Genomic DNA, 20,328 nt, shown 5'->3' on the forward strand with positions numbered 1-20,328 from the left:
GGGGCTTAAACGAGCAGTTATCATATGCCCCATTTATTTGAATTAAGGCTGTAGAAGCTTAATATCTTCTTGAGTAAAGCGATGTTTTAATATATATATGTTTTTTTCTCTGAGGGCAATAGAATACAGGCACATGGTTGGGCACATATAAACACGTAGTCTCACTTTATTACAGAGAATATGTTGGTGTATATGACTGCAATGAATACCACTTTAATATACATAAAAGCAATTGGTATCACTTTAATATAAGATGCGGATTGGTAGATATTGGGGGGCAACCACGATATGGTGGTAGTGAGGTTTCACTTTATTAAGTAGAAAGAGCACTTTAATGTATATAAATGCAACAAGTAACACTTTCATGTACATAAATGCATTAAGTACCACTTTAAATAAGATCCACGATATGGTGGGAGTGAGGTTTCACTTTATTAAGTATAAAGAGCACTTTAATGTATATAGATGCAATAAGTAACACTTTCATGTACATAATTGCAACAAGTATCACTTTAAATAAGATCGGCAGATCACATATGTCTGCCTTTAACAGCACAGAGTTTCACTTTATCAAATACGGTGAGCACTTTTATGTACACAAATGCAATCAGTATCACTTTAATGTATATAAATGCAATTTGTTTCACTTTAATGTATATATAAATGCATGAGTATCACTTTAAATACTATGGAGGAGTAGTGGTAGGGATTGACTTGGGAGAAGATGTGAGCACTTTTTACACTATATGGAATTTTTAGTACAGTGTACTTCACCTAGTTATATCTAGGCAACACTTGTTTAGCATAATGAAGTCATTGCTTTATGGATTTAAATGTTAAAATTTATGTAAATAAGTAAAATAGAGCGCATAATAAATATTCATATGAATAGTGAGAGCCATGATGATACTTTAAAACAGTAAATCATCATGTTTGACAAGCCCATCCCATTAGACTATATGATTTATAATGTTTGGGAATAATTGTGTTAAGTAAAAGTATGTTGCACCAGGCAGAGATAAAATATGTATTGATTGTGTGATTTTATGTTGTAAATTTCCCCACTCTGTGGATACCCTGGCTCTGTGCTGCAGTATATCGTTGCCGTGGTGTCCGTTTATGTTTCGGGTTACCATGGCAACGAATTGATGACGCGGGCACGTCATTTCCGGTTTGACGTGCTCGCACATGCGCACAGGATCGTGATAGACGCCGGGTACTCGAGAACACAGGTGGTAAGCATTGTTTTTAAGTTTAGTTAGCTGTATATAAGAAGCAACTTGTAAATGAAATGTTTTTATGCTGAATTGGTCCTGATGAAAGCCACAGGAGTGGCTGAAACGTTGACGATAATGGCAGCAACCATGTTTTAATGAATTGAAATAAACAGGAAATTTTATCCACCTACAAGACCGTGAGTGCAAGCCTACATTTATTACTTTTTATATTTTTTGGCTATGGCTTTGTGAGCACCCGGCACTTTATAAAACGTTGAGTGTGTGTGCTGGGAAATACTGCATATATATATATATATATATATATATATATATATATATTATGAATAGAAGACTTGCCGGCACTCCTGGGTTTTCAGTCAGGAAATGTTATTGTCACGTTAAGTCGACGTTTCAGTTCCCAATAGGTCATCAGGATGACTCCAACCTCTCCTTCACCCCTCATGTCCGATCAATCACCAAATCCTATCGCTTCCATCTCAAAAACATAGCACCTCCGCCCCTATTTAACGCCTGATGCAGCTAAGGTGCTGTTCTCTCGCCTTGACTACTGCAATCCCTTTCTCAATGGTCTTACGCGTTCCCAGATTGCACCGCTGCAATCTATAATGAATGCGGCGGCAAGGCTCATTTTCCTGTCCTCTCGCATCTTCCACGCCTCCCCGCTCTGTCAGTCCCTGCATTGGCTTCCAGTTAGATTTAGGGCTCAATTTAAAATTCTGGTACTTGCTTACAAGTCCCTACATAATGTGTAATGCTGCTCCAACCTACCTATCCTCCCTAATACACAAGTATGTGCCGTCGAGGCCCCTGCGCTCTGCCAAAGACCTACGTCTATCCTCTGTCCGTACTCCCACCTCTGATGCTCGCCTCCAAGATTTCTCCAGGGCTGCAACTCTTCTGTGGAACTCCCTATCCTTCTCTGTTAGACTTTCACCCAGTCTCCACTCATTCAAAAAATCATTGAAAACTCACTTCTTCAAGAAAGCATATAAATTAAACTGCTAGCAGGTTTTTATCCCCCACACCTCATGACTCCTCTCCTGCAACTGTCAAAAATTGCCTACTAAACCTTCAGTGAATACTTTTCTAACAACCTACTTAGTACCCCTACTTTTACCCTTTGTGTTACTATACCCCACTCCCTCTAGCATGTAGGCTCATTGACCAGGGCCCTCCACCCCTCTGTTCCTGTGCGTCCAGTTGTCTGGTTACAATTACATGTCTGTTAGTCCACCCATTGTACAGCGCTACGGAATCTGATGGCGCTATATAAATACAATAATAATAAAGATCACATTTAGATAATTTGTCTAAATTTAGAGGTCTACAATTTCCTCCTGAAAGGTCAGAATGTTAACTTGTTAATCTTTATCTTATATGCTGCTGTGAGCAATTCTGATAAAATATGAAATTGTTTCCCACACTCTATCTCAAGCGGATATGTATACTTTTACTTTGACCGTTTCATTTTTTTGTTGTAATGTTGACCCCAGAGGAGTTAGCTGTGTATCTTCATAAACGCTTAGTGTTTTGTTGTGGGAACGCCACCTACTCATTTTGCTATTTGTTGTTTTAGTTTTGTCTGCCCAGCAGGATTTTGTCTCTGTTGCTTTTAGTTAACCACAAAGCTGTCAGAAGGACATATATAGAGAATTGATAAGATTTGCGGATCTGTCTGCAGTTTGTGAGGAATAAAACAGATTTAAAAAAATGCACCCTTCAGTTGCTTCTATGTGTATAATTTATTGCTCAACCGATGGTGTTGAGGACCCTGCTCAAACGAGCTTCCTTTCTAGGAGTTGGGTAAAGTAACACAACAGGTAAGGGTAGAATGTGTTACATGTACAGGAAAAGTAGGTTGTATGAATAGCTTACAATGAAGGCTTAGGTTTTTTGGCTGACACCGTTGCACAACAGGGAGGCAAAGCTATTAACAGTTTAATTGATATGCTTTCCTAAATAAGTGAATTTTCAATGTTTTTTTTTAAGGTATTGGCATCAGTCTAATGAAGCAAGGAGGTGAGTTCCTTAGGAAAGGTGCAGTCCTTGTAGAGTCATGAAGGTCAGCGTCAGAGGTGCGAACACGAACAGAGGATAGACGCAGGTCTTCGGCAGAGCGTAGGGGCCCATATGGTTCACATCTGTGTACTAAGGAGCATATATAGGAGGCAGTGTTATGTTGAGCAGTAGTGATGTCCCGAACTGTTCGCCGGCGAACATAGCTTGTTCATGGCGAACGCGGCGGGCGAACATATGCGATGGTCGGTCCGCCCCCTATTCATCATGGAGGTGGGAGGGTCTGGGAGGGAGGGTCTGCTGCTGATTGGCTGGAATGTGTCTGCTGACTGTGAGGTACAGGGTCAAAGTGTACTCAATGATGACGAATAGGGGGCGGACCGACCATCGCATATGTTCGCCCGCCGCGTCCGCCACGAACAAGTTATGAATGCCGGCGAACGGTTCCTGGCGAACAGTTCGGGACATCACTATTGAGCAGGGATCGATCAATATAATTATTCCAGAGCTGATTCTGATACAGATCATCGGTAGCCTTTTGAGCCGATTGCCCATAATCTGTGCCAGTATTCTGTACATTTAAAATTTTGAAAAAACAGCACAATTTCCAAACAAACCTTTTCATTAACTGAACAACGAATATCGACTCTAACAATCGGCAGAACCCATAATCGGTCTATTCCTAATTGTAGCGATTTTGTAAACAAATACTAGAATTTTAAATTGAGCCCTATATCTTAGTGGGAGCCAGTGTAGAGACTGACACACACACATATATATATATATATATATATACACACACACACAAATGTTTATGAATTAAAAGGTCACATTTCCTTTATTTTGGGTCACTTGAGAACTGTGCTAAGTGATGCTAATGATGTAAAACCTGCCTGGGGAATAACCTTTTAGGTCTGCTAGTAAGGGCAGTATTTTTAAAGTAAACTGAAATTAATTATTGAAATTCCTATCGGACGGTAGCAAGGGTCTTCGAAAGGCCTCATGCACAAAACCTTTTACATAAGTCTAAAACCAGACCACTTCATTAAAGGACCACTCTAGGCACCCAGACCACTTCAGCTTAATAAAGTGGTCTGGGTGCCAGGTCCTTCTAGGGTTAACCCATTTTTTCATAAACATAGCAGTTTCAGAGAAACTGCTATGTTTGTGAATGGGTTAAGCCTTCCCCTATTTCCTCTAGTGGCTGTCTCACTGACAGCCGCTAGAGGCGCTTGCGTGATTCTCACTGTGAAAATCACAGTGAGAGCACGCAAGCGTCCATAGGAAAGCATTGTAAATGCTTTCCTATGTGACCGGCTGAATGCGCGCGCAGCTCTTGCCGCGCGTGCGCGTTCAGCCGACGGGGAGGAGAAGAGGAGGATCGGAGGAGGAGAGCTCTACGCCCACCGCTGGAAAAAGGTAAGTTTTTAACACTTTCCCCTTTCCAGAGCCGGGCGGGAGGGGGTCCCTGAGGGTGGGGGCACCCTCAGGGCACTCTAGTACCAGGAAAACATACTCGTTTTCCTGGCACTAGAGTGGTCCTTTAAAAGGAACACAATGACGTTAGAAATACAAAGTTGTATAGTTTTTTTTTTTCCACTTACCTCTTTCCAGCATGAGGTCCTCGGCACTGGATCGATCTCCTTCTTCCACAACGTGACATTGATAGGGGTAATCTGATGTGCATGCACGGTGAGTGTTGCACATGCATTAGACCTTTCCCATAGGAAATCATTGAATCAGTCCTTTCATACGGGGATTTTGAAGATGCTGGACATCCTATTCGAAAAGTTAAGCTCAGTGAAGAGCCAGAAAGCTACTCTGGTAACTGACTGGAAGACAGCCAATATAAGTTTTAATAACCCTGCAATGTAAACATTGCAGTTTCTCTGTTTTTCATTTTTTACATTGCAAGATTAAGGGGACAAGAGTACTGCAATCAGACCACTTCAATGCATGCAAACTATACATGCCTATAGTGCCCTTTAAGGTGAAGTGGTTTGTGTGAGTTTAAATATCTGTTGCATTCCTTAACAATGATAAATAACAGATGATGACCTATATTCATTGTTTTAATCACAGCTGCTTTGATTCTTGGCTCATGCATTTCTTTCACGCTCTCATCTCTCACCAGTGGGTTCCCTGAATAGTTGCTTTATAATTAGACTTAACAAAAACTTGATTGCTCCTCAGTTTTCAGTTCTGGATTCTAAAGTTTTTTTTAAATGCGTTCAGCCATGTTAATGTGTTAGAATTCATATTATCAAACACAAATATAGTAACCTGCTGCATTAATTCACTAAACTATCCTAATGCAAAACTCCCCAATCTCCTTTCCAAATAGTGCCTGTTTGGTGGTCCTGGGACTGAGCGCTACCCAAGCGAAGTGTTACCGGACTGCCGCAACCTACTATCATACACACAGTTCCATGCGATTCCTGGGTAGTTCCCGGTCTGGCTCCACTAGTGCAGGGAAGGGGATTTTTCAGTTATTATAGTTCTTTTGGGAATGTGCTAGCTCGGGGTCCTGCACCAGTCCAGGTCCAGTACAATCTGTCACACACCTGACCACTTCTCCTGCTATGTCTTCTAAAACAAACGTGCCCACTGACTAATACTGGAGTGTAGTTATCGGAGAAAACCAGTAGCTTTATCTGTGAAACAAACCAAGGTGTTTTATTATTGCAGTCCATATAGTAAGGTGCAGTCCAAATAGCATATAGCTTTTGTTTAAATTACTGACATTAAAATGGCACTGTCACGGGGGCGGGGCCTGGCAGCAAACATGGCCGGTCGCACGCTTTAGGAGCTCCAGCCAAGTCTGGCACAAGAAAGCCACGATCGGGCGACCCACAAGCACCAACGGCAAACGGTGACCAGAAACGAGCACAGCACGACGAGAGCAACTGAACGGTACCGGCCCGGCACCGGTGCGTCACAGATCAATCCGATCCAGCCATGCGGCCTACACCTGAGCGAAGTCAGGGGCCCGGGGGAGATGGCCGACCTCCCGGCTCTGAACGAGCACCCAGGCGTGGGCACACTGCAGCCCTGCTACCCCCCCCTCTGGACCGGCGGGGGATATCCCGGTCCTCGCAGGGGTCGACTAGCCCCATGAAGCAAACTACCCAAGCGGCACAAGCCCTGCCCGCAAGGGACCACCAGGTCAAAGCTAAAATGGCGGCGCAGAAGCAGCGCAGAACGAGGTGCAAGATGCACAAACCTCCCAAACACACGATAGTGTTTTTCGAACAGCTTTGCAAGTACCTTTGGGCGAAGTGTAAAGCCAAGAGACGGCCCTTCCGACAGGCGGCGAAGTGGATCCGCCCGGCGGTTCGGCGCTGCCTTAGGGGATCTCCCCCACGTGACCCCAATACAGCATCCCGACAGCTACGAAGAATGGGAGCAGACGGCAACACAGGTGCCCGCAGGCGACCACACACAAGCGAGTCCTCCACGAAAGCGGCATCTAATAAGGCATCATCGAGCCTCCTTCCCAGCACCCGGCACAGCAAGACCCAGCTCCCTTCCGACACAGCCACAAAGCAAGGACCGGAGCGGCAGCAGACACTTCGGAGTAGAAATGGAGCTGGCCCCTATTGCAGAGAGACTATGCCCAGGGGATCTGATGAGGGCCACCACGCCAGCAATGCCCTCCACGCTTCAGGCATTGGATGAACATTCAGGACTTACCCGCAGTAATCGTGAGTTCCAGGTTGCGCAGTGGATGGAACCACGAGATGCTATGCCTCACACATGTCATAGCAGTTAAACCCCTACTGTTTGAATGTTCCCACTGGCTCACTTTTAATTATGCCTTAATTTTTTATTTGGCCTCTACGTTACCCTGCTATAAATGCTGCCGTAATGACAGAAGGTGATCAGGGGCATTCACATCTTGTCCTCTAACGAGGTCTTACCACATAGGCAACCAACCCTATGAAAGTCACGCTTTTTAAGTTTTACGGCATGGCCATCTTGGGTTGTGGTACGACACAAGCACGCTCGCATTACAGCCAGCCTTATCTACTAATCGATAGCTTGCAACCATCTGGACCTGACCAGCATGCATACATTCATTTTGTTATATTTAATCTCTATACCCCACCAGTTACTTAGCCTGACCAAATCATAGGATTGATACTCCTGGTGAATACCATATCATTACTCGTATATAATGTTGTAATAAGCTCACCTAATTACTAGTTTCTGACCTACTTAGGCAAGGTGACTCGGAAATGTTAACTCATTATCTGCTTATACAATTGTGCCTATTTACTTCACAAGACAAACAACAGGAAAATGTGCAAGTAAGTCTAACATATTATATCCAACCCTAAAAATGTGCGACTTGCCTAGCATATCACATTCTACTTTTAAAAGGTGCAAATTATCTAACATGTTACATCCTATATTTCTATATTGTTTTCTTTTTAACGACAAAGAAAAGTTGTCTAGCATGATATAATATACCGTAAAAACGGGCACGTTGCCCAGCACGTTTTCTTCTACTTTAAAATGAGTAGGGTATCTAGCAAATTATCACCTACTTTTAACTACCTAAACTGTCTCTAAATATAAAAATTGTGCTTGATTTTGCATGTACCTATATGTTTCAAATGTCTTTTATGCGTTGGAGGAATGCCTCTGGGGTACCTCGCAACAACCTGTTATCAGCTTATGCACTACAAAAATAAAGAATTTAAAAAAAAATAAAAAATGGCACTGTCACCTTCATGGACCTTTCCTAATTGTAGTGATTGACAGGAAAAGCTGAAAGTAATTATACTTACTAGTAGCTCTACATTGTTGGCGCCGACATCTTCTTACAATGGACATCTTCAGCTCGTGCAACTTCACCTGCCACGGGTTGCGTCCATGTCGTATTCTTGCACATGAAATGCATGAGCATGTATCTCTCTCACACACACAAGCGTCACTTGCAACAGCTGTATGAATTGGCAAAACCTGATAGCAGATGCTCACCCCCATTAGACAAAGTCTTTGTTTAATGATAACTTTTGAATGCACTAGAATTTCAAGGATGTTCCTGCAAAGTTAGTCTAAGTATTTCAAAATGATTTTAAAAGTGACTGAATGTTGATGGGGCAAAACTGCTATAGAAAATTTGAACAGCATTGGGTTCTGCTTACTAGAACACTCAGTGGGTTGCTAGGCAATGAATCTTTAGAAAAGAAAAGTGCTAAATTAAAGCATTGCATCATCCGATTCCCCAAGTAGTATGTTTTTTTTAACCATTTAATAGTGTTTAGTACTATGTACACTTACAAGAAAATATCCCCTGGCTGTACAGACTGTGTTGTGATAACATGTTTAAAGAATTAAAGCAAAATAGGTTTTATAACAAGAATTTGGTTTGTCTACATTTGGCTCATAGTTTGGCAAAGCCTCTTCATTTTTTCCACTTGATGCTTTCTTCTATTTTTTTCATTTTTGCAACCTGGCACCCTCTTTGGAAGAGATTTTGAACATTCCCACCTCCCTCGTCCCCCTCATCATCATTTGTATGCTTAAATCGTGCATCTGCTGCCATTTACCAAGGAAATACTGACTCATGCCAGAATTCATTATGCACAGTTTTTCATCTGACACATGGCATAAATATCTGTTTGGATTCATTAAGGGACACTTGATGTGTTAAAGGTTCCTATCACTAAGAAAGCCAAAATGTTCATCTTCTGCCGCTGTACTACAACTCCCATGATTCTAGGCTGTAGATCTATATATAGCTTATTGTTTCAAATCACCTTTTTACCATTTTTAGAGGGCGTGTTTATTAATCTCAGATTAGTACATAGCACAGAGAAATGGAAAAAGTATGATTGGTGTACAGATGTTGGCAAGATTATTCAACCTAACTACGGTTTGAGTAAATTAGATACAACTGGGGCCCTGTAAGAGTGAGAATCTTAGTTTTTCTGACTTTAAAATGGCACTGTCATTGCAACTTCATCTGCCACAGGTTGCGTCCATGTCGTATTCTTGCACATGAGATGCATGAGAATGTATCTCTCTCACACACACACAAGCGTCACTTTGGTGCAAGAAATATATCATAACATGCAAAATCCCTTTCACAAAGGTATGCATGCAGTGCTGTGGCGTATCATACATTTTGAATACATTGAGTTTACACATTTGAATAGGGGTGGCTCCCCCAAGCCGTTTCAGAACTTCAGCTCCTATAATGCTTTGTCAGGCTTGCTGCAGGCACTCTGAATATGTATGTACATGATCTATGTGCCCCAGTGTACTTTATTAATCCCTACATGCTGGACAATGTAAATGATAATTAACAAAAGTATGATTTGAGTGCGTTTATTTTGTTTTTTTAAACTTACATAAGCACTTTGCAAATTGCAATAACTCTATGATTTTTCTTTTTATAGCTGAGCGTATGGAAATAATAATTTCTCCATGTTGTTTCTACGCAGTCTGTTTGGATGAGGATGTTTAGATGGTGTGGCAATAGGAAATGGCTAACCACATTTAGAGTACCTCTCTTTGAAACATAGGAAACATATCCAGGATGATCTTGAAGGAGCCTGGGAAAACCACTTGTGTTGCTTCATCGCAGTGGTGATAATTACTGGAAAACATTAAAGGACCTTCTAGACACAGACATAACTGTTTTTCCACAAGATGACAACATTTTAATTGTAGATGTTTACTAATACCACTCACATGTCCCCATGTTAAAACAGGCCTAGCAATAAAATGTGTTTTCTTGATTTAAAACAATATTTTAGCTGCCTTTTCCTGAGTGTTTACAGACATTCCAGAATGGACCCCACCATTCCAAATGTTAGTAGAATCTATTTTTCACACTTCTAAATCTGTCACTGATCCAAACAGGACGTTATCAGTAATGTTCCCTTTAACTATGTATAATGTAGCCATAGCTCTGCGTGATAAATCACTAACATCCATTGTTCATGTGATTTAAGCCCAGCTTGTTAATTCTGTTATGGCAGAGTGTTGATGATATCAGGCCTAGAGACTGTTTATATACATTGAAGAAGTAATGTCACACTTTGTAAAGCTCCTAACATTCCCAATGCATCTGCTGCCCACTCAATCATATACACAATTTTTTAGACACTAGGGCCTAAGGCGTTTCATTTTAACCCCTTAAGGACCAAACTTCGGGAATAAAAGGGAATCATGACATGTCATGTGTCCTTAAGGGGTTAAGCACAGTATACATGATCTTTTCTATTCTGCTCTCAAGTTTTCCTTAACTCAGTATGTTCCATAATATTTTTTGTCTATATATAACACTACTCAGACACTGTTGGACAATGAGAATGGTAACTGGGAGAAGGCAAAATCAGTATAGTTGACAACTGGGATAGAGGACTACAGTGGCATTAGTACTTGTCCATGGTTTTGTTTTTTAGAAGAGGTCTCATAGCTGTACATTTTTTTTAAAAAAGTCAAGTAAAATGTAGGAATTTTGTTATGAGATGTCAACACGGATCCAACCAAAAGTGTGCAATAGTTATTTTTCAGTGTGTTTAATTGCATATGTCCTAATTTCAGAGAAACAACAGGAAATTGAAGCAGAAATTCACGAGCAGTATGTTGACGCAGATCATGGGCTACATATTGCCACAAGACGATCAACACAGCCTCCTTCAGAGAGACCAGGGGAGAGACGCAAGGAAGGAATGAAGAGACTGTATGGCGAGGATGCAGCTAAAATTCAAGGAATGGAGACTGCAATACAGCTCAACTTTGACAGGCATTGTGATAAAAAGCAGCCCAAGTATTGGCCCATCATCCCATTAAAATTATAAACCTTCGGGGCCTATTCCAAAACACCATTATGGAAATGTTATATAAACAACTACCCAGCTGTGCCAACACGTGTCAACAAAATTACTGGGATTTCACATTTGCAGTCTTCATGTACTGACCTATAGCGGGTGGGTTATAATAACCATATATATTGCACATTTGGATTTAGTAATTATCATTCATGAAGTTTATTGTACATTTTTCCCAATATAATAAAATATTTTTTGTTAAACAGTTCTTTAGCATTAGTGATAATTTGCTTTTGATGTATTATACATCTGTATAAAGACACTAGGTAATTAACCCCTTAAGGACTGAGCCAAATGTACACGTTTTGATTAAAATGAAACGTAAACAAAACTTGGAATTTGACTGTCTATTCAACCATAATTCATCTTTCATATTAAGTGCACCCACACTTATTATATATCATTTTATTCAGGAGAAATTGGGCTTTTATTTAACATCAAATTTTTAGCTATGAAACAATTTAACAGGAATAAAATATAAAAGAAATGTGAGAAATTTAAGAAATGTTATTTATTTAGTTCTGCATGACATTTTAACTGTGAATGTCATAAGACTGTTTACTTTTTCTGCAATAAAATACACATTTGTATTCAGCGATGTATCGCGTGTAAAACAGTACCCCCTATGTACAGGTTGTATGGTGTTTTGGGAAGTTACAGGGTTAAATATAGCATGTAACATTTTTCAGTTTTTTCACATTGAAATTCGCCAGATTGGTTACGTTGCCTTTGAGACTGTACCTGATGACCTACCATTTGCAATAGTAGACAACCCAAGGTATTGCAAATGGAGTCTGTCCAGTATTTTTAATAGCCACTTAGTCACAAACACTGGCCAAAGTTAATATTTGTTTGTGTGTATTTTGCCATCAATATATATATTAATATCAAAATACAGTTAGAACGAAATTACACACACACACACATATATATATATATATATATATATATATATATATATTTATTTATTTTTTATTATTTTTTTGGGATTTTGTGTGTGAAAAATGCAAAACACAAATTTGAACACCAATTTTGGCCAGTGATTGTGACTAGGTGGCTACTAAAAAAGACTGGACATACCCCATTTGCAATACCTTGGGTTGTCTACTTTTGCAAATGGTATGCCACCATGGGCTACCATACGGTCTCAAAGGAGACGTAACCAATCTGGCGAATTTCAATGTGAAAAAACTGAAACACAAGCCTTATATTTGACTCTGTAAAACCATAAAATGTATCACAACAATTATATCGTCAGTGTAAGTGCCGTTTGTGTGTGAAAAATTCAAAAAAGTCACTTTCACTGATGATCTCACCGTTGTAATACATTTTACTGTTTTGAAGCACTAATATTTGTGTCCAGTGAAGTCTCCAGAGTAAAACAGTACCACCTATGTACAGATTTTATGGTGTCTTGAAAAGTTAATTAAATTAATTAAATTCTCTGGACTTTCTGCCTGGGTTGTCAGGCAAGTCCTGCTCATTGTAATTAATAAAAATGACTTAATTATGTAATAATATTACATAAATATATACGTAGAATTAAAATAAATATATATATATATCCGTTTTTGTTTTATATAGGCATATATAGTGATATATACATAGAATGAAATATATATATAAATATATAAGTGTATTTTGATATCTATATATATGTTATCAAAATACAGTTAAAACGAAATTACACATATATATTTTTCATTTTTAACATTTATATATTTTATATTTTATATATATATATATATATATATAATTTAATATAATTTTACATGTATTTTGAGATATGTGTATATGTATATATATATATATATATATGTGTGTGTGTTTAAGGCCCAGGCCTGTATTTGTGGGAGGAGTTAGCGTTCCTATATAAACGCTACTCCCCCCTTCCTACCTTGCTGTACGCACGCTGTTCACCCGTTCACCTCGCTTCCGTGACAGCTGAACTTCCGGTCTTGTCCACCGCTTTTCCGGTCTCGGCGTCCTCTCCGTGCCGCCGCTCCTCCGTTCGTGCATATTCATCCAATTTGGTCCCCTAAACGAACCACCTTAAATATGAACACCAGGTAATTGGCAAATTGGCGTTCGGGCTATTTGCCGTTCGACAATACGCAATCACGTTGTACGTTTTTTTTCTCCCCACTAATGTTTTTTTTTATGTCAAAGGTGCTTCCCCTACTGCAATTAGTTTAATGTATGTATTGATTCCTGCAGCCAGTCTCATACTTATCAAATTTGGTTCCCTCAAATCAATAAACAGATATTGACATTTTTAATTATGTGTGTCATTAAGAAGTAGAAGCTCCGTTTTAGTTAGAAGCTGGCTCTGTAATTGTAAAATAAATTGTCCTGCAATTGTAAGGTTATTACTGTAAGGTTTTGTCATTCTTGTGCTTTGACTTAAATAGAGACATATTTACCCAGGAGATAAGGAGGATGTTGTTGATCTCTTAAATGACTTTATATAGTGCTGCGCTCCATGGAAGGTCTGCTTAAAGCAGACCCGTTAACAAATCTTATCTACACCTGGTTTTATTTAAACAGCCCACGGTTCCAAAAAATTAAAAATAAAAATAATGCAGAAAGCAGCAGGGAGCCTAAACGTTAAGGAAATATTTATTTTACGTGTGCATAATTTATAAAAAAAAAAAAAGTTATACATTAGTTTCGCAATTACTATTGTTGTTGCATATTGTCATCTGCTACCATTAGACAAATTACTGCTTCGCTATTGTCGCCTGTTTCTATCAGGTATAAATACGTTTTTCGTTCACATTCCCAACAACTGCCTCTACAAGGCCACGTTGTTACACAATTGGGTATTGGGGTACGGGGGCTTGATTCCTGCCTTACCACGGCTTCACTCGACAACCCGTCATACGTTCATTCAATCTCACTATCTGTAACAATAGTCCTGTTACTCACTACCTTGCTATTTTCACCACTCCTCTCTCCGTCAGGTACTATCACACTTTCTTGGCGCAATGCCTTCCTACATCTCCCTTCAGGAATATATAGAAGCCATCACGAGAATCTTCAGCACCCTCAGGGTCTAAGGATACTGTACTATCAGCTATATCTCCAAGAACTGCGCTATACTGCATTTAATTTTCTTTCCCTCAACCACTGTTTTTTTCCTCTTCTTTCTTCCTCCTTTCCCTCCCTTCTTTTTCTCTTTCTCTGACTAGGAATCTCCAGGTACCTATCATAAATCATAACTTGGGTTTGCCAAGCACGTTGCGTTACCCCATTATCAAGCCCCCGTTTAGGGTCAGAGAACTAGCTATCAAGGGTTAGGAGCTGGCCTTAGCTGTACAACGTAGCTGGTCCGCGAGGCCAACTCGCCAATTTCACCGCGGAGATTTTCGCCCCTCGGCCCAAATCATAGTTAGAGCCTCGCATTCACCCACCTATCGGGTTTATAGTTAGGGCCTATAGAAAGAATCCCAGGCACTCACTGTGATTGTTCTTCAAGCAGGTTTATTGCAACGTTTCGACCTCAATGAGGTCTTTTTCAAGCTTGAAAAAGACCTCATTGAGGTCGAAACGTTGCAATAAACCTGCTTGAAGAACAATCACAGTGAGTGCCTGGGATTCTTTCTATATGCATACATTTCTTGGGGTTTTTTTTGCTGACCCTTGCCCAGTAGCACCCTGTGTTTAAATTGATGTGATTGAGTGCGACCCTATCTCCTTTTTTCAGTATATAGTTAGGGCCTCACCTAGAGAGCTTTTGGCTTCGGCACTAGTTAGCCAGCCAGTTCTATATTACTTAACCGTATTGTTGTTAATCAGGTCATTGTTGCTGTCATGTTCTTTTTCAGTATGTCCTAAGAAGGCAACACCGGACAAGGGATTGCAGCATTCACATAACTATTAGGGACTACTGACCAAGAGACACTCGGTCTCGTACCTCACCTACCTAACAACACCCGAGCATAATCCGCATTTCAGCATCCCCATCTGGTCACCCGGTTATCGGGGCTCGACAACAAATTATCACCTATAGCATTATTCGCTTGCACTAAGATACATACGACAGAGACGTGACATTCTTCCAAGACTCAGAGGAACACGATATCCACAGGCATACCGATCAACTTGTAGTCTTTTCTGCATTTTTTGCCACCTTCATACAACACTATCGCAACAATCAGACATAAGCCAACACGTTCTGACAGGCCTTTCAAACCATACCCCGTCCTCTTAAACGCTTAACATAAGAGATCAAGGTATAAATAGTTGCTTCGTTACTCTACAATTACATACATCCATAGATGGGAATTCCAGGCAGTATCAGACTACCTAAACCGCATCCATACCACACATACCCGGTCTTAACCTCTGTGCCTTTAACCTTCCAAGGGTTCCGGAGCCCTACAACTTCACGATCACAGCCAATCAGACTGGTAAGGCATGTCTCCTCAAGGGAATTTAAGAAGGCACAGACACTACCTCATGTCACGACAACATTCAAACCAGACAATCAAGACAACTGACCTACTAAATAATCCCCTAACTACTGCTAAATGCAGTTCTACATTCATACTCCTTGCATTAGATTAGGTTGGGACCTCTGGCTCCTATTTAGAACATCCTATCAACAAGTACAGCATCCAGTAGCAGTATGCCGGTATACATAATAATTAGTCATTGGAATCAGCAACGTTATACAGAAACATTCCTAACAGATAAGAGGTAAGGCAAACAAATCTCATGGGATAATTATATTGCAATAAGTGTGTTTTCTTGCATTTCTTTGTGCCCTCTTTTACAGGCCTACCCCCTACGTCGTTTCCGGCACACCAGGCCAACTTAATTCCAATCACAAGGTATTTCACTATACAATAATAACCGACCACAAGTTTAAGGCCGAAGGCCTGTATTTGTGGGAAGAGTTAGCATTCCTATATAAACGCTACTCCCCCCTTCCTACCTTGCCGTACACACGCTGTTCACCCCACCCACTTCTCCCTCTTATACATTCCATTCGGGTGGGCCCTCTTTTACAGGCCTACTCCCTACGTCGGTTCTGGCACACCACGCCGACTTAATTCCAATCACAAGGTATTTCACTATACGATATTAACCGACCACAAAAAAAATAAAAATATATATATATATATAAAAAATTATACATATATTAATATACACTTAGACAGTGTGTGTATATATACTTAGATCATATATCATAAAAAGTTAGAACACTGTAAAATAAAATTATATATACTTAGAAACAATATATATGAAACAAGGGGGTGTTGGCTGCACTCACCTGAACATGCATAAATGGGGGTGCTGCTGGGGGCCAAATTATACAATACGCAAGATCCAGCGCACTCACCATAAGAGCAGACATTAGGCTGTTGGTGTAGGACCTGCCAAAGATGGGGTACATTGACGTTGTGGCAGGCTTATGCGATGTATGATCATATAATGTAACTAAACCCCCTTTATTTTTGCCTAGATTAGGTGTTTTTAAAAAAAACAATCTTTCAACATTGAAGTTGCTGTTTAGTGGATAGGTGAGTGCGCTGTATCTTGTGTATTGTGTGTGTGTGTATGTATGTATGTATGTATGTGTATATATATATATATATATATATATATGAACTAAGTATATATAATTTTATTTTACACTGTGTTCTAACTTTTTATTAACTTTTTTCGGACGGCTATTCCGCCCATGAGATCATGAGGTCCACACAAGGACCTCACAATCACATGGCCTAGGAGGGCCAGATCAGATACAAGGGGACTGCCTGGGATGCCAGGCAAGTCCACCCCATCGCGATCGCCGGCGGGGGATCGCCAGTGAGCAGGTAAGTCCCCTGGGAAATAAGCGACGCTGGAGGTCCTCACACAGCGTGAGGACGTCCAGCGACGCTCTAGCAAAGGAAATCTTTGCTATATATCAGGAAGTGACCTCTAGTGGCTGTCTAGTAGACAGCCACTAGAGGTAAAATTAAAGGACCACTATAGTGCCAGGAAAACATACTCGTTTTCCTGGCACTAGAGTGCCCTGAGGGTGCCCCCGGGCCGCCGGGCTCTGGGGAGTGGAAAGGGGTTAAAACTTACCTTTCTCCAGCGCCGGGCGGGGAGCTCTTCTCCTCCGATCCAACTCCTCTCCTCCCATTCGGCTGGATGCGCACGCGCGGCAAGAGCTGCGCGCACATTCAGCCGGTCTCATAGGAAAGCATTATCAATGCTTTCCTATGGACGCTTATTTTCACAGTGAGAATCACGCAAGCGCCTCTAGCGGCTGTCAATGAGACAGCCACTAGAGGCTTTGAGGGCTGGATTAACCCATTTATAAACATAGCAGTTTCTCTGAAACTGCTATGTTTATAAAAAAAATGGGTTAACCCTAGCTGGACCTGGCACCCAGACCACTTCATTAAGCTGAAGTGGTCTGGGTGCCTAGAGTGGTCCTTTAACCCTGCAAGGTAATTATTGCAGTTTATAAAAAACTGCAATAATTACACTTGCAGGGTTATGAGTAGTGGGAGTTGGCACCCAGACCACTCCAATGAGCAGAAGTGGTCTGGGTGCCTAGAGTGTCCCTTTAAAACAATAGTTTAAAAATACCTAGCCTATTGTAACAGATTTTTAAACCCTCGAAAAAAATATACATTTCAGAACAATTTTTTACATTCCTCTATCACCGTTGTATTTCTCTGTTTGCCTGGTACAAGGAACAGAGCTTTTGACAGGGAGACAAGAAGATAGAGGCTCTCATTTACAGGATTGTTTCCAAATGTACCTCCGTCATTTACTGTGTCCCTGAGTTGGTCCTTCCAGTTTGCATCCTAGTACCTGGGAGCAAAGGTTAAAGGACTGGAACTGTATATCACTCTTACCCTCCTTTCTGACTGAGGCATCATAATTGGAGAAGTGAAGTGATTGACTTATGATAGTTTGCTTTGTCCTTTTGTGTTCTTGGATCCTGACTACTCTTAATGCACTTGAGTTATTGCATTGCCTGTCTTTAATAAAAGATATTGGGAAAAATAAAACCTTCCATGAACTTTGACTAGGCTTAAAAATCAAACCCCCAAAAAGGGAGTATTAAATGCCATTTGTATTGGCAGACACATTTTTATCACACCCTTTTGCATCAGTAAATAAATAGCACCTGGTGTTGGATTTAAAAAACTGCATCTAAGTCTAGAATTAAGGGGTTTAATTCCTGTCAATAAGTCCAATCATGTTTTTAAATATATCTGCTAACCTGCCCTGGCTCATAAAAGTCTGTATTAATGCTAAGAATCTAAAGTTGTTTCTGTATCGGTTGTGTAAAGATTGGGTTTCTCGAAGGCCATGCATTTTTACATGGTATCCTTTTCAAACACAGCCTTTGGCAGCATTTGGAATGTGGTTTCTGTGGCTTAGATTAAAACAGCACTAGCTAAAGGAAGAATATAACAGTAATTATAGGCGTGTTCTCCAGCTGATGTTCCATTTATATATTTGCTTAACCCTATGACCAATGGTAAGGCTCTTACTGCAGTTTTACTCATAAAATAGGAATGTAATGGATGCCAAAGGCTTTATGTATTATTCATCAATGAGGGTGCATGAAATATGGATTCCATTCTATGAACAGGAATACAGCATTCTGCTGCTTTCCCATTAAAAGTGGGATATCTATACCACATAATAGCTGGTGTATAAAGCCAGGCATTTATTCAGTCCAGATGTGCACTCAAAACAAATATGGTAGCAGGCAAATTTGCAATTTCAATTTACTTAATTTTTGTAGGTTGGTAAACCGTTATCAGGATACTGGGGTACGACCGTTTGTTTTATAGCATTGGTAAGGAAATATCTGACCAATGGTCAAGGTCCAAATGCCAACTACCCAGACTGAAATTTGATGTGCCAGATGGTTAAATGCACATTCACATCATACCTCGCTTGTCAGATCAGATTATTGGAATATTGTGATAAATTGAGGGGGCAAAGAGCCTTGTATTCACTATGCTCCAAGTTATTGATGTCTTCCCCAGAAGTTAGCAATCAAATTTATAGGGAGAACAGCACTCATCCATGCAGTAGAATATTGTAAAAGAACACTCCAAGCACCATAATAACTACATCATGCTTTAGTGGTTATGGTGCCAGCAGTGCCCTGGCTGCCTCCGTTTAAGTAGTGAAATCATTTACTAACAGTTTTATTTCTTACCTGGGAACCGTCCTACACCACCCCCTTTTTCACTGAAAGCCAAAAGCTTTCTTTACAGTTTCCCTCAGTGCTGCTGCCCACTCCACCTCCTGCAACTTCATCCAGCAGCAGTTGCGCTCTAGCCAATGGTTCAATCTAATGTTCCTCATAGAGGAGCATTGGGGTCTGATGGCAAGCCTGGCAATTGTCGAACACTTGTCCAATAGGAAAGCATTCGATTAAATATTTTCCTATGAGCCACATTTGATCACATGAAAGCATTTCACTTGGTTGTTGTAGATGAAGCACCTCTAGTGGGTTTTAGCAAGACTCACTGGAATTGTTTAGAACCTTGCAATGTTATCATTTTCTACAAAACTGTAATGTTTAACATTGCAGGGTTAAAAGACATGTTGTTGAGATAAAGTTGTTTGGGTGAGTTTAATTATACCATGCCCCTATGAATACTGAAAAGTTACAATGTGTATCATATAATGCATTGTTTTAAATGTAATATTTTGAAGGCTGTGTTAGATCTGAATATCATTCTTAAATTACTATGCATTTGCTTTCTCCATACAGTCGTGGGGTAGCATTTTGTTTGGCAAAATTAGGAGTTAACTGTAAAGCAACATGAAGCCCAACCCACACAATTGAAGTATCTATGGTACTGCCATCCATTGAAGATTATGGAGCTATTTTCTTTTAGGACAGGGGAAATAAAGTGGATCAACAAGATGGAGCAAATGGATATGTATAATGTATATTTCTGGTGTCTTAGCACTGGTTCAGCTTCTGTTTTGCAGCTGTGTGATTTAAACATCCCCTGAAGGAGTGAGACAGTAAGTATGCATGTATTCAAAATCACAAGAGACATTCTGGACTGAAATTTTAACTCCAGAGATGTAAAAGAGCTTTCACATAAGCAAAATAAATGTCACAGCAATAGCTAACTTATTTCATGTTGTATTGTGTAAAACTGATTTGTACATCCCAGTGAATCTATGAACCAGATACCAGTAGGTTACAAACATCACGGTTAAGAAACAGATAATAT

At 40.3% G+C, this 20,328-nt stretch overlaps 1 protein-coding gene across 2 annotated transcripts in view; it reads left to right on the top strand.

Annotated features, from left to right (window-relative positions):
- The window catches only part of GEMIN8 (gem nuclear organelle associated protein 8), a 40,594-nt gene extending 29,282 nt beyond the window's left edge, over positions 1-11,312 (top strand). For both annotated transcript variants that reach the window (XM_063457661.1, XM_063457669.1), the window contains one exon: positions 10,818-11,312. In XM_063457661.1, the coding sequence (XP_063313731.1) occupies positions 10,818-11,074 (257 nt within the window). In that variant the 3' untranslated portion in view covers positions 11,075-11,312. The remainder of the gene's footprint in view (positions 1-10,817) is intronic.
- The last annotated feature ends 9,016 nt before the right edge of the window (positions 11,313-20,328 follow it).

This window comes from Pelobates fuscus, chromosome 1 (genome assembly GCF_036172605.1).
Source record: "Pelobates fuscus isolate aPelFus1 chromosome 1, aPelFus1.pri, whole genome shotgun sequence".
NCBI lineage: Eukaryota > Metazoa > Chordata > Amphibia > Anura > Pelobatidae > Pelobates > Pelobates fuscus.